This window comes from Drosophila ficusphila, unplaced genomic scaffold (genome assembly GCF_018152265.1).
Source record: "Drosophila ficusphila isolate 14025-0441.05 unplaced genomic scaffold, ASM1815226v1 contig_636, whole genome shotgun sequence".
Lineage (NCBI taxonomy): Eukaryota > Metazoa > Arthropoda > Insecta > Diptera > Drosophilidae > Drosophila > Drosophila ficusphila.
Window position 1 is genome coordinate 1,094,736 of NW_025064569.1, and position 15,937 is coordinate 1,110,672.

General features: G+C 41.4%; 1 protein-coding gene across 1 annotated transcript in view; it reads left to right on the top strand.

The window, feature by feature from the left end:
* The window catches only part of LOC108093443 (hemicentin-1), a 38,480-nt gene that overhangs the window by 1,628 nt on the left and 20,915 nt on the right, over positions 1-15,937 (top strand). The window contains 1 exon segment of the mRNA XM_017193507.2: positions 8,063-8,675. Within this exon segment, the coding sequence (XP_017048996.2) occupies positions 8,327-8,675 (349 nt within the window). The 5' untranslated portion in view covers positions 8,063-8,326.

The following is a 15,937-nucleotide window of genomic DNA, read 5'->3' on the forward strand; positions in this document are numbered from 1 at the left end:
CGAACAAAATATATAAAGGCTAAACAACATCGAAGCTAAGACGATTTTTTATTAATTTCCCATATTTTCGACTATTGTTTAAATGGCAGCGATATGATATAGTCGTCCGATTTTTACGAAATGAATCTTTTTTCCGTTATTTCTATATAGATTTTTATAACCTTGCAGAGCCAAGGGTATTATAATTTCGGTCAGAAGTTGGCAACGCAGTGAAGGAAACACCTCAGACCCCATAAAGTATATATATTCTTGATCAGCATCACGATCTGAATCGGAATACGTCTGTAGGCTGCCGCCTGTCCGTCTGTCCTCCTGTCTGTTTCTATATAAACTAATCTCTCAGTTTTAAAGCTATCTTGATGAAACTTTACCAAAAGTTGTGTAGTTGTGGTGTTTTCTAACTGCTATTGAATTTTGGATTAAATTTTATCAAAATCGGATAACTCTATTATATGTATAGCTGTCAAAGGAAATATCGAAAAATATATACATAAATAATGGAAAAAAAATTATAACGTCGTTGTTTTTAATCCCACGAGCATGATTTAAAAAATTTGGAGTTTATCAATAACCCTTGAATCGAAAAAATTGCATTAAAATCCGACAACGTTATCATATAGCTGCCATAGGAAAAATATCGAAAAATCTATATAGAAATAACGGAAATAAAATTATAACATCGTTGTTACTTTTGAATTACGAAATAAATTTCATAAAAATCGGACGACTATATCATATAGCTGTCATATGAAAAATAGTCGAAAAAATAGAAAATTAATAGAAAAATTGTCACAGCTTCGATATTGTTCAGTCTATATGTATTTTGTTCGACATATTTGATGTCTGCAAGGGTATATAAGTTTCGGCTTGCCGAAGCCAGCTTCTTTTATGTAACCTCGGGTGTATTAAAATTATAATTTTCATCAAAGTCAAGTGGCAATCGTGACTTCGGAAATGCTGTTTCTCTGAAAAAATGCCAGCCCTTTTACTATGTAGTTTTCGATTCATCTGCCACTATACCAAATACGACTACGTAAACAAGCTTTCCGAGAGCATTTCGCTCGTTTCGAGTTATCACTAAATTAATGGAAGCCCCGTCAAGTGTCAGATTTTGGGGGGAAACCAAACCGCTTTTGGCTGGGTTGTGTTTACAAATTTGTAGAGCGCTGCTCGTCAGCGCTAATGAATAGGTGGGGAGTGTTGTGCGAAATTATCAAATAAAACGGGCAGAAGACCACACAATTACACACAATATTTTCGCACACGCCCCCGATCGGAAGCAGAATAAACAACATGAGCACGAAATTCGGCTGCTGAAAGCAAGTGCATGGGGTTCGTGGTGGAATGCCTTGCAGTGAGCGACATAAAATATGCGAGGGCGCACATGCACAATCACACGCACATCACATACTATACACACACTGATCCACACACACACGCATCCGAGCGAAGCTGACACAGTGGGTGGGGGAATATTTTATGCACTTTATGCGGCTCGGACGGCGCTTGCTGCTGGGATCGCTAATTAGGCAATATGCACTTGATTGTGTTATAATCATTAAAACCGGAAATGCATGGCCTGCCCACATAACACAAACGAGCGAACTCCCTGCCACACGCACACATGCACTGCCGGGGGCTGTCAGGTGGCGGAGAACATTTCACTTCATATTTTTCGGGTCTGGGGCAAAAGTGTTTTGCCAAAGTTTCGGATTTCTATCGCGAAAAACAAATGGAGGTGCGCCTCCTTAACTTTGGCTAGAATTTACATTAGTTTCGAACATTTTTTCTAGATATAATCCCTACTTTCTTGAAGGACGAAAGTTTTTAAGGACTTTAATAACGACCATCCTTCCGCTCAAATGACGGAAAGTCACATCAATGGCCGCGCCGGAAACGGAAGTAGAGGCAAGCAAACACGTGTCGGAAAAATGTCTGCTTGCAACATTGTGTGTATGTGTGCCATGCACTCACACTTACTCTCACTCATACACTAACACCCCCGCAGCAGGCGCCGAACTGCATATGTAAAGCGGCTTGTAAGCTGGCCAATTTTTTATGCATTTATGCATTTACGTCCCCCCCGCAGCTGCAACCCCGCCCACCTCTCGCCCACTGGCCGCTTTTTATTAAAGTTGCCCGTTAAGAAAGCGCAGGAACCGCAGCACCCGACGGCACGCCCCTTCCCGCGCTGTTACCTCCGCCCAAACTCCGTTTTGTAGGTTAATCAAATGCAAGTCGAGGAAAATGCACAGCTTCGTGGAAAGGGGGAAAGTGCAACCGCTGCTTTTGGCCAGTTAGAGTGAGCGGGCGTTGGAGCAAACATTTTGCCATCTTTTTGTATACGCATCTCGCATGGCTTGTTATATTAAAAGAAATTTCCCGACCGAGGAGACAAGGCGTGGAAAACAAGTAGCGGCGTGGTGACTGACAGCCAAGATGGACGGCGCTGTGATTTGATTTTTATTCCGAGCGATGCACAGCAGCAGCTGGCAGCCAGTGAGCAGATGAGTTATTGCAAATGATGTAAGTGCCGGCACTAGATGGGGCTTTAATTAAACAGAGGAAAACCGACGCATAACTTAGTGTAATAATTAATATAAATCACAGTTTCGGCTTCCGAATTTGAGATGAGCTAATTTCTTTAATTTATTCAATTAAAATTTGGCTTAGACCTACAAATTAAAGCTATCACTCATAACTACATACTCTCAACTTTAGTTAATTGCAAACAATTCAAGTACACACATTTATGTGTGTGCAAATGGAAACTATATTCTTTGTAAGCAAGTAGATTCATATTACTTAAAAATGACAGCTATTTCGGTTTGCTGTATAGTATTTATCAAATTAGGTGTGTTAAAAACAAGAAAGGAAGCTAGCTTCGGCAAGCCGAAGCTTATATACCCTTGCAGTCATCAAACAAGCAGTCATCAAACTCGAAGCTATGACGACTTTTCTATTAATTTTCCATATTTTCGACTGTTGTTCATATGGCAGCTATATGATATAGTTGTCCGATTTTTATGAAATTTTTTTCTCGGTTCAAGGGTAGTTCATAAAGTCGATGTTGTAAAAATCATGCTCGTGGAATAAAAAACAACAACGTTATGATTATTTTGCCATTATTTCTATATATATTTTTTGATCTTTCCTATGGCAGCTGTATGATAGGGTTATCCGATTTTGATAAAATTTAATCCTTAATTCAATAACCGTTAGAAAACGCCATCTTGAAGAATTCAAGTCGATCTGATCAAAAACAACGGCGTAATAATTTTTTATCCTTTATTTTTTTGACCTCTTGTATGGGAGCTATCCGATATAGTCGGCCGATCCGGCTCGTTCCGACTTATATACTGCGTGCAATAACTACACAACTTTTTGAAAAGTTTCAACACGATAGCTTTAAAACTGAGAGACTAGTTTACATAGAAACCGACAGGAGGACAGACGGACAGACAGACAGACAGACAGACGGACAGACGGACAGACGGACAGACGGACAGACGGACAGACGTACATACATATTTCGATTCAGATGTTGATGCTGATCAAGAATATATATACTTTATGGGGTCTGAGGTGTCTCCTTCACTGCGTTGCAAACTTCTGACTGAAATTATAATACCCTTTTGCTCTGCAAGGGTATAAAGATAAGCTATGTCGATTGTATTATATGTATTTTTTCTGCTGTACATTTGCTTATATGCTTTAAAACAACGTTTTAATTGTGTTTCCATAAATTTAGTAGTTCGCATCCTACGGCAGCTTTATGATATTGGCTTCGGATCATGATATTAACGTAACCAGAAAAACAAGAGGAGTAGCTGCCCATAGGTATACCCGTTAAATAATAAATATACCCTTTTTACTTTTTTACTGAAAAAAAAAAATATCAGTTACTAAATTTTAATAGGTGTCTAAACTTTTCCACCCCAAGAATTTGCATGTTCAAATAGATATCTTTATATCTTAATAAATAATTATTCTTGGCAAAAACTAATTTTTTAAATAGTTTCCATTTGAGGTTACAAAATGTTAAAAAAAGGCTGAACCATACAAACTCAAATTTTTTTGCTCTCACTTGTTTTTATATATTTTGATATATAACTAATATATTTGTGGGTAGAAAAATGTACTATATAAGAAACATTGAACTTTTTTGGTAAGAACAGTACCAGCAAAACAAAAATCTGAGTGATATCTTCAGTTGTGTCCTAAGATTAATATTCTAATTCCGATGAACTCCGCACATATTTTGAGCGGAACGAAATACTAGTTGGGATAATTTTTCTCTTAATGCCATTTCATGCATATTACCAGAGACAGTTACCGGTCTCCAAAACGAAACAAGCCCCAATCTAGCCCCTTCCAGTTAGGTTGACATCAATGAGCCCTTTATTTGGCATTCTGCTGCAGTTTTTGACACGCGAAAGTAGCAAAAAATGGTTGTCAAATAAAATAAAAAAACAAGACGGATAAGGGTAAAATGTATGGTGAAAGAAATGCAGGAATTATGCAATGGGACGAAACATAAAAAAACGATTCTTTTAACGTTTTAATAACAAAACTAATATTATTAATTGCGCAGACTATGTGATATTCGCAAAAAAGGTTAGTTATTTAAATTTGTGGTTATATAAATGTATACAATTTTTTATTTGTTTATGTGTATTTTTATTTCATTTTCAATGTTTCATGGCTATGAAGTATTCAAATAATCTTTATTTTAAAGAAAACATTTAGAGAACAGACATTTTTTATGCGTATAATTTTGTAGCAGACAGTTAACCATTCGGTTTATGACTCCAAAATATCCGGTATTTATAAATTTTATGTTTGTAAACAAAGAGCGAAACTCAATTCGCTGGTATCCCATCAGTTGGCAAGCAATTTGGTCATAACCAATGTACGAGTACAAAATCCCTTTTGCCCGTCGAGCGACGGGTATGAAGAGCAGTGTCCTGAGGGAGATATCGTTTGTTACTTCATTTCCGAGGCAGCCCGGCGAAAAAGCCCGAGAAAGCATGAATGCCGTGGATTAGCAACTGTCACTGACAGTTGGAAATCATAGACGCCATTTAGCTGGCTGCAAATCGCTGGCCGCATTTCTTTGTTTGTCATTTAACGATTGACAGCTGGCGATAAACAGAACGAAACGAAACGAAACGCGGCAGTACGGGGACCTGGCTAAAATGAAGGCTGCCAATGAGCGAAATGAAAACAGTTTCATGAAAGGTGGGACCCCGCCCAGCCATCAAATAGAAATGTTAATGACGCACCCGGCCCACATCGAAAAGGTGTCAACTGCCTTGACTTTTTACTCCGCCGGATTGCCTAGTTAACCGCCCATCGGCCAGGGAATTCGTGTCCTTTCCTTGTCCGACCATTTATCATTATCACGTTGGCGGACTGGTCGGCCCATTTGCCTTGGGAACAGCAGATGGGTCTCCGGGTCTCTAAGCTGTTTATCAAAGATAGCGGAAGACCAAGGAAACAATGGCCGACGAAATGCGATGCCGAATCTCTTCTTAACTCCAGTCACTTGGGAGTCTCCTTCGATAGGGGATATCACTCATAATTTGGTGGATGTGGATAATTGATGCTGGCAAGGCAGTGCTGTTAAGGGATAATGCTGGTTTAAACAATAATAATACAAATATGTTAAAAAAATCTAATTAAAGTGATATTGCCCTCCTCTGCAAGGATGTTATATTATGACTTTTTCAAAAAATTTGTGTGCATCAATCTTATGCCTCCCTCTTGCAGTCTTTCTTGACCTGATCTTGGGTTGAGAAGCTGAATTAACCGAATATATAATATTTTAAATCGCTTCTGTACTATTAGGGTTGTATGTACCATATAATTTCACGGTTTTTTAAGTCACCTTGTGCATTTAACTACACTTGAATAAATTATACTTCTTTACTCTAACCCGCACGAATAGAAGGGTTAGATATAGGCTGCTTCACTTTATAAATATTAAAAAACAATTGCCATAATAACTTGGTAACTTGGTTACGCCTCTAAAATGTTTGAAGTAGAGTAATCTCCATCCAAATGAAAGGGTTATTTTTAATTGTAAACAAACGTGGAAACATTTTAGAATGTTTGTTAAAACATTAATAAGCCTTCCAGTTTCACGAGACTCTGTTGTTGCCATGCGTGTCAGCCGTTTAAGCCAATTTATGAAATAAGAAGCCATTTGTCACGTTTCGTTCAAGTTTTCAGCACACCCCTGTTATCTCCTTTATGCAGTCGGTTCCCTTTTCTCTTTTACCCTTTTGCAGCGCTTTATGTGTCTGCTATCTTTATGATTTGGCCAGCGAACACAGCGAGCAGACAATCCCGCCAAACAATGCCGCAAATGGCCAAAGGCCAAAGGCCACGCAAAGGTGACAGAGCGCTGGCGAAAGAATAATAATAGCGGAATCCAACCCGGCATTATTTTTCATTAATTTCCACCGGTCAACTGATTACATAGCAGCGAATGGGCGGCAGACAAGGATGATCTGCGGTGGCAACATTAAGCAGATAATGGTAATATTAATAATGGAAATGGCAGACCCTTTCCGACCCATCGATAAAACGTTGGCCGGGCTGCCGTGGAAATCATGGCCAGGGATCTGACCGCAATTAGTTGATTGCCAGCACTCAATTTCTTCAAAGATGGCAAGTGCTTTCAATTTCATAAGGAGCAACTCCATATTCCTGCCTGCTATCTGGTATCTAGCCTTAACCATCTCTGCCACTTTCTATGGGCCACACTCGACGGGAAATTAAACTTGTCCAAAAGTTTAAATGCCTTTCTGCCGCTTTCCGTTGCGTTGCGCTTGACTTTTGTTTTCAAGTTTCTCCAGATTCCCCGTTGGCCTGGCCGCGTCTTGTGCGGCTTCTTTCAACTCATTTCCCCCATCTGCCTTCCCCGGAGTGAATGTGTTTCCTCGGCTTGAGTTTTCTAATATGGCCGCTCCCAGCAATTAAAGAAAACTCCGGCCTTCGCCTACGAAATGTATAAATGATACATATAGGAGTGGAGTGGAGTGGCACATCTTCCCAGAGGAGGCTAAATACGAAGCCGAAAACGACTTGCGGTTCGAAATGCTGCACTTTGCTTATGTGGTGGCAAGTGAGGCATGTCAAGTTGCCCAACCGCCCCGTCTACTTTCATAAATTGGACGAAGCCAGTGCGTATTTCAAGGGCCTACTCCACTTCCCTTCCAAACCTCATTCGAGTCAAGTTGTATTTTGAGCAAATACTTAGTACATTTACGAACATAGATAAGTTGTATGCTTTAAGAATACGCCCATGTAACCAAAGTTTTGCAAAAACCTAACAAGTTAATATGCGCCTCCTTGTTTTTAAATTCGATGTTGTAACATCGTGGACAACGTTTAATTACATATTATTCTGCTAGGATAAAGTTAAAAAATAACACCGCTTTCCAATTTCCAGAAAAAGTACGCTGATGAAAATAAAAAAAAAAAATCATAGTAAAATTGTATGCCGTTTGCTTATGGGCGTGGATTTTACGGATTCGTCGGCCTTGTAGTGTTCGTTGCACCATGTTGCTATGTTACTTGCTCATGTAGTTTTCAAAATTTCTATGTTTATGTAGATGAACGAATCGACTCGTCTGATACTTGTTAAGCAACTAAAGCAGTAGTAGTAATCCTAAACAAATTTTGAAACTTATTAGTTTTTATTTTATGGACAAAAGGACAATTGCAGGAGACTAATAATATTAATTCAATGTATATTTATTAAACTGTCACTGTCACTAGTCCCCTCTTGTTAACAATTCTGCCCTTCGTTTTCATCCTAATATATGGTCCTGAATAATGCATAAATACCACAGCAATCAGGGGGGATCGCGGGCTGAGCAGGTGCATGGATAATGCGACTATATTCAATAATAAAAAATAAATAATTAATGCAGCGCCAGAGAGGAGGAAACAGTGGCCATTATATATGGGCTAAAAGTTAAAAGCATGTCACTCGATTCGCATAAATAACTTACATGGACTGAATATTGTTTTTTCGCCTTCCTATTTGCAGCAGAAGGCATCCGTGGGGACTCGAATCTGGCTCGACGTTCGTTGTGATGCATCGGAAATGTTTTCCAACTTCTACTCGGCCGAGAGCTGAGCAAAGGGATGTGCATAAATACTTGAGAGTTGCGGAGAATCGAAAGTGAAGCGGAGGAGCTAGAGGAGCTAGAGGAAGGATCCCAGCAGCAGCCAAGTGCCGAGCAATCAGAGGACAAACAATTACCGAAGAGGACGGGAGAAGGAGCAGCCGGACCGGCGCTGGCAAATAAAAATGAAAATTAAAATATTTCCGCTGACAGCGGATGCAGCGACGATTGCCGCGCGTCGCCAGCAACGGGAAGCGGGAGGGGGAGGGGGAGGGTTGGAGGGGTTGGACAAGGGGAAGGGGAAGCTGCGGCGGAAGCGAGAAATGCCGGAAATACCCCCACGGCTAATTGTTGCCGCTGCCACCGCCGCAGTCTCGCTCCTCTGCCTCTCCTTCTCCTTCTCGCCTTCTCTCTGCGCCGCCCAGGAGAGCGACGACGAGGGGGAGCTGCTTCACCTGGACCAGCTGCACCACCAGCACCAGGAGTTCGTCATCGGGGAGTCCGAGGAGCACGATCACATCGCCCACCACCTGGGTGAGTACAGACGGAGCAGATCCGAGTCATGAGCAGGTGAAACCAAGATTTTACCTGCTCATGCAAAGCAATCGAGAAGTGGAGTAAGCAGGGATACCAGCTGACTCTTTTTCTTTGTGTATAACTACAAACAATCTTTGTCGTACGAGATGTAGTAGAGATAATTTTGGTGTTATTTAGAGCACTTAACTTATATAATAAATTAAAAACAGATAACCTTTTTTTCTTATTATAAAATACAACTGGCACCATCATGCTGTTCGATGCTTAACAAAGGAATGCATTCCAGAACCCAAATACCCGAAATCAGGATTTAGTCTCTGATATATTTTAAATCTCTACCCAACAGTTACTCTACCCGAAGTTACAGTATACTTCGAATCTTCCTTTTATTCTGTACGGCATTATACTGAAAGATATAGTATTTTCCCGTTTTCGATTTTTCCTTAAAGTGACTGATAGTCCCATTGCTTAGCACCCTCCTCATTAGCATCAAACCACTAAGCTATCGTAAACGAATGGCATTTTCCTTCTTGCAATCGTGGTGGATTCCACACTCACACTTTCCTTGCACTCACAAATTCCTTTGGGCTGGAAGATGTCTCTTCCTGCCAGCGAATAGATTTGTCATCCTCCGTCAGTTTGCGACCAGCGTAATCGAACAGGACTTTGGCCCCATCCATTCGACTTGGTTTGTGTGTGCTGGTCGCAAGGTCGAATTTGACGCCTTTGCCAAGTGCTAACAAAAAGTTTTGAGTGGCTTAAGCCCTGCACCCTCGCCAAAGTTATCTGGGTGTCATTTCAAGTGAATTATGTGACTGGCAGTCTGGCCGGTTCCAAAAACAGCTTGGCTCATTGGGCAAATACTAAGGGTGAGGAAGGGACAGGGAAAGCGGAAGGGGGAGGGAAGGGGGAGCGAATAAACCCCTCGGGGGGAGACGAGTCTGAAGCACGTGCTTGGTTAGCTTTAGTGGCTGTTTAAGTTGTCATTGTCCGCCCAGGGCCCACAGCATAATTAAGGGGCACACATGGCGTATGCGTATTCTGGCTTACTCCTGACCTGACACACGCTTTCCCACTCTTGGCCCCTCCCCTTTCCTCCGGGCTCACACACAAGTGACCACTTAAGTTTTCTTTGTCTACGGCTTGTGGGCAGCAAGCCGAATCCTGCGCCTCCGCATCCTCCGCATCCTGTCCCTATCCCCATCCCCATCCTCTATTCCTTTTGCTGGAGCGGCTCAACAAGTGGACAAACGTTGACATTGCACACAGTGTTCAACCTCTGGAAATATATATTCTCCCCTGCGAATGTGTGTGTGCTGGTGGTGGTATCTACTTATGGCTAAAAGTGATTGACATTGTGATTGATGGAGCTTTGGGTCGTCAGATCTGGGTTTATGACTTGACATGATGGCCAACTGTCCCGCAGAGGACCCATGAATTTCCAGAAAAGCTTAAGTGAAATTCGAAACTTTCACCTATCAAGCATTTTCATATCAGCTTAAACAAATTTGTTTCGTTAACTTTTTGTGTAAGTTTTGAATTTATTTTTTTGAATTTAAAACGAAAATAATTTCGAATTAAAAAACGAAAATAATTGGAAAGTAATCAAAAAGTATTTTAATTAACAATATAAGTTATAATAGTAGAAAAGGACCTGATAATTTCTGTCAGGAGCAATAAACTATCAAAAGGAAGCTCACGTTATTTCCTAATTTATTTATTAGTTCCTTTGTAATAGAAAGATATTAATTAAATTACTACTAGCTTATTTCTAAAGCGCTGGCTGCAAAGGGTTTCGGCTTGCGTGATTATCTTATTTATCTGAAAACAATAATATACTTGGTGACGAAAATTTTCTTTGTGTTTACTTGCCATAAAATTTCAGATTCAGAAACAAAAAAAAATATATGTATATATTAAAGATGTGCGATATATGTTATACTGTTGCAACTGAATTCTATCCCATATTACTATCGAACCAGGCAGACTTGTCAAAAGGAAAATCGTAATTAACAGTCTTTAAAAAACAACCAAATCAGTTCGGTCAAAATGCGTGTAAAAACCTTTATTTACATACAAAGTATCAGCAACCAAAATGTCCACAAGAAACCGGTGTTTCAAGAAATAAACTCAAAGAAAATTTAGGCACACTAAAAACAAAAACAAACAAACAAAATTCGCAACACTTAGGGGAAAATTTCCCAGCTGTCATTTTTGATTCGCGTTCTTTAGTGTTTTAGAGTTATTAAGAAGATTTACAATAGGAGATTTATAGAAGATTTACAAGAGAGAAACTATCTTGCCTTTGTTTTTATATGCGTACTAATGTGCATTTGTGATATACCTAGGTATAGTAACAAGAAAAAAGTACAAGTTTTTATTTTTTAAGGTAAAGTTTTTAAAAAAAAATGAAAAGGGAGTTCTTAAAAATAAATTGTTACAAAATAGAAAGACTAAACTACGGAAGTTTATCCTACTTTATACCTATTATCCCTAATCAAAAAGGCCCTTTCACCAGTCAAAAGTTAAAAAGCAGTTCAATTCAAGAATGTAACGCCGAATCAAGAGCCAAAGTTGTTTGCAAATATTTGGATCTCGACACTGATGACCAGCCAATTTGCCGAATAAAAAGCGATTTCCGCCAATTCACAGTCAGCATGAGTTTTTAAAAATCTATGTTATGCCCCAAAACTGCGGATGCATCAAAGTCGAGTTACTGCACCTAAGCGCTCTATTTGGGTTTCAGTTGGGTGTCAATGATCCGCGGAGAAGCTTTGCTTTAGTCAAATTTAATTTCCATATGATTTTTCCCAATCCACGCTCGCCGCACTTCCTCTTCCACCGCTCGACGACTTTTTGCAGCTGCAATAGCCGCTGATGTGCAGGCAATTGTTTGACAATTTTTCAACAATTTCTCCACGGACTGCAAAAATGTTTCGCCCCTTTCCACTTTCTCCGCTCCCCGCGCTCTGTGTCAATTCCCCTTTATTCGCAACCATTTGCCGGTTGTCTATGCCCTGTGTTTGTGTTTGTATTTGTGTTTGTGTTTGGGTTTGTGCTGGTGTTGGTGTTTGGCTCTGTGCGTGTTGGCTTTTTTCACACGCTTTCGCGCTGCAGCTGAAAGTATGCGCGACTTTTTCACGCTGGGCTTGGCTACAAGGACCGGCAGCCAAGCGCATGAGCTGCCGAGTGGAGCGGTAATCAAAGTGGGCGGCGTAGAGGGGAAGGGGGAGGGGGGGCGGTGCTCCTGGACTGCAGGACAATCACGGGGATGTTGGCCTTTGAGGCCGTGCTGTCGTTTATTTGCCTTGGTTCTCGTAATTTGTGTTTTATGTTTCATGTTGGCCGTCGTTGTTTTTCTTTCCCCTGCTGTCGCGCTTTTCCGCAGTTGCCTCCCGGCAAGTACTTGTTTAAGCTCCATTTTCCGCTCTCCGCCGCCGTTTGAAGATGCCTTGCTGTCGCTCCGATTCCCCACCTGATCTCAATCAAATGCGCAGTCAAATTTAATTTGCCGAATGTTGATCTTTGGCCAGGGGACTTTCTTTCCCCAGCTGGACATCAAAAGCGGCGCTCCGCTCAATTAACCGAAGTTTTCGCTGCCCGAAACGAGCACACAAATCGAAGCTGCAAGGAAATGAAGAGACCAGCAAGTTCTCCTCCTGCCAATTCGAAAGTCTTTCCTCGTTCTCTGTTCGCTGTGGGAAATGCAGGAAAGTTGCAACAAAGTGTTATCGGGTTTCCCGCTCCGGAACGCGCCTCATCACGTCCGCAAGCTGATGCGCTGCCAAAGTTGGCTTAGAAACTTGCCCGGCGGGAGATTGATGAGCGGGCCGTGAAGGTGTTGCGCGCAGATAAGACGCACTCGCGTCGAAGGATTTCGGCCGTCTTCCTCCTGGGAGGGAGCCGTGTAAACGCGGCTAATTGGAATCATTAGCCGGGCAGAGCAAACACTTGCAGGCACTCGGGAATCATAGACAAATTTGCGCAATTTCGGGCAGTTGTTGACACCTCCCAAAATGATAATCCGGCGATTCCCCGCCTCCGCCTCCGGCTGCCTGCTGCCTGTCTAGCGGGCCAATAAATCATCTGGGCCGCCGGCAGACAGCGCAGGAGAATTGGCTTAAATGCGTTAGGAAAATCAACAGCGCTGTCTGTGGCAGCAGGTGCTCGGCTTCCCAGGCCGGCCTTCCGCTCTTACCGCAAATAAAGGAGGAGCATGTATTAAAGCCGCCTTTCAGAGAGGGCCTAAAGCCCAAAGACCAAAGCCCTCCTCGGATGTGCGCGTTTTTGTTGCATAATTTTCGGGGCTCTGCGAAATACACTCTCATTTGTTTGCCCTTGTTTTTTCAGTTTTGTTTTGGCTACGCCTTCGCCGTGTTCGGCTGTTCCTGCTTCCTGTAACTACGTGTTCCCCCTCCCCATCCCCATCCCATCCCCCATCCCCCATCCCCTCCCCGACCTGCCACATTGTCTGCCAGCGACAATGTTCGGATGGAAAATTTAAGGCATATTTCTTGGCGCTGGGCCGCGGCAAAAATGGCATAATAAATAAATCTACTTTGAATTAGCGCCATTTACTTTACATTTATTCTCTGCCGCCGTGAAATTTATAGCGCTCAACGCACTCTTCCCTGCTTTCCGTTTTTTATTTGAAGATATTTCGCGTTTGTTGTTTCTGTCGTTTCAATTTGGCGGCGCGTGCTTTTTGGCTAATGAAGTTTTGAGGTTAGACAGCAGGAAAATGGGAGCTGCCTCGAGGTGTGCAGCTAAGTGGACATGAAGTGCGCCTCGCTTTAAGATAATTTGGGAAGAACATGGGAACCAAATCGAAGAAAATTATATGGCCGACCGAGCCTCTTTTTTGAGGTATATTCTCACTTTAAGGGTGTTTGAATAAAATGACAAATCGTGGCATTAAAGTACGTTTGTATTAAGTCATTATTAACTATTAAAATTGTTTTATCTTTATACTCGTTATGGACAAACGTTTTCATAAGTTAAAAAATTAAAGTTGTACATCTACTACAACTATATTACTATAGAGTTAACATCCTAAAGTTTTTGATAACTCCGTTAAAAATTATATTAGTTAATCAATATATAATAATAAAAATAATACAGAAATTTAAATCCGTAAAGTGATAATTTCTTTGAAGTATCTTCCGGAAACCGTTCTTTAATACATGATTTTTTTTATTGTTTATTTATTAGGTGGAGAATCTGTGCAGCAATTTAAAATTCCTTATTTATACTTTTTTTCAGTAAAAAAAAGTTAAAAGTGTATATTTATTAAGAATTAACGGGTATACTGCTAGCAGGTTGTAAATATTGGGGATAGGGGATAACAAGGCTGGTACATTAATTCTATTCTTTTGTAATTCAATTAGATCACACTTCTAGGGCATTAAATATATCTTAATGGAAGGTCATGTGGGTGGTATCTTTTAAGTCTTCTTTTGTTGGTCTCATAATTAGCCTCTTCGCCACGGAGTTAGGATGAGAGCCAAGGTGTCTGAAGTAGTTTTCAGCATGCGTTCGATAAACATCGTCTTAACAATACAGGGGTTAATAAATGAATGACAGTTAATCAATAAAACAGGATTAAATGTTTGCTCGTTAAAAAATTATTTAATTTAAGTTGTTAAAAATCGCGATTTAAACACTAACTCTTTACACTTGCAAGAGTTATATGCTTTTAGCCTTAATTTTTTTAGGCTTATAAATGATAATCTCGTTGTATGGATTTTCATAAATTCCTTGCATTAAATTGGTGTTATTAAATGTCGAACGTTGCTGCAATTATATAAGCAAAATGCGTTGAAGTAGGAATGTGTTCAAATACGAGCTATATAAACCACAAGAGGTCTGTTTTCTGTCAGTGGAGCTTTAATGTTGAGCCGAGAAAGGCAAGCAATGTTTCTTTTCTAAGCTGGCTTCTTTATCAGAGATTCGGCTACTGTGTAGCCGCTTTGCCACTGCCACAGAGTTTCCCGCAATCTCGAAATGCTCATCGCAACCCCCGGGATGCAAGGGGCCTCCCTTCCCCACCTTCATTAAGTTCGGATCTGAATCTTTCACGGTCACGTCGTATTGCCTGCAAATCACGTCATTCTAAGCACAGAAAGAGCAACAAAGACGGAGCGGAATAGTGAACTTTTTGGGCAACTTTCGGAACACTTTCTTTCGGGTTTACGTGAGGCGTCTCGAGCGGAGGCACGTAGCAGTGCCTGGAAACATTTGTTGGCCCGCTCGATGCGTTTTCCCTGTCTGCACATGGACCGAAAGCCACAAGAAGGGGAATTCACTGGCTTTGCTAGAATCTAGAGAAATGGGAAGTGACGGCGCCTGCGAGTATGCAACCCGAAATATTACAAACAGCAGCCACACAAAAGTTGTTCGCAGCAGTTGATTCTTCCTCTCTCCCGGTTTCCCAGCAATTCCTCGAGCGTACGTACGAGAAATCGAATTTATTGCATACTTTTGTGCGTTTGCGGCTGCCACAAAATGTATTTGCATTGCCAGCCAGATGCGACAGTTGTGGGCAGAGTCGCAAGAGTCGGAAAAGTGGGAAGAGTCGGAAAAGGGGGAAAAGGGGGAAAAGCCGGAACAGCCGCCCCCTGCCCAGTTAGCATGTGCTATGCGATATTGAAATGCAGACGGCTTCGACTCGAGACGTCGCAACACGAAAATTAATTGAAAATTCGGCGCCCAGTCCCCGTTTTTCCTCGTATCTACCGTATCTGCCTTCCCTTCGCCTCGGCTCCGTTCTGCGACTTTTCCGGACGGGAATCCATTTGCTCTATTGACTCGTCTGTCTGCACGCACGGAGACTCGCGTTCAAGGTCTCCCCCGGTTATAGATGACATTATTTTACGGCACAGTCGGAGTTCACGGAAAACGCCGTTCAGGAGTATGTGTGCCAAGGTGCCGGGCAAATGGAAATGGGAATGGAAATCAATAACAAAGTAGTCGGCGACCGGAGAAAACGTTATTTTTGTGCCGAACTCGCTCAAAGAGAAACAATTTAAATTAATTGTAGCCCAAACTCAGTGTACAATATACACATCCATATTATTTTGGTAAATTAGTAGATTTATTCGGGGCAAATTAACTTATGTGATTTGCTCTCCCGCCGGATTTCCCCAAGGCCGTCGTGCAATTCGTGTTTGCGCATTCAAAGCGCGAGCTCATAAACTCTAATATATTTACCCATTTGTTGGCACTGCTGAATATTTTATGGCGCGTGCCCGAAAATGCAT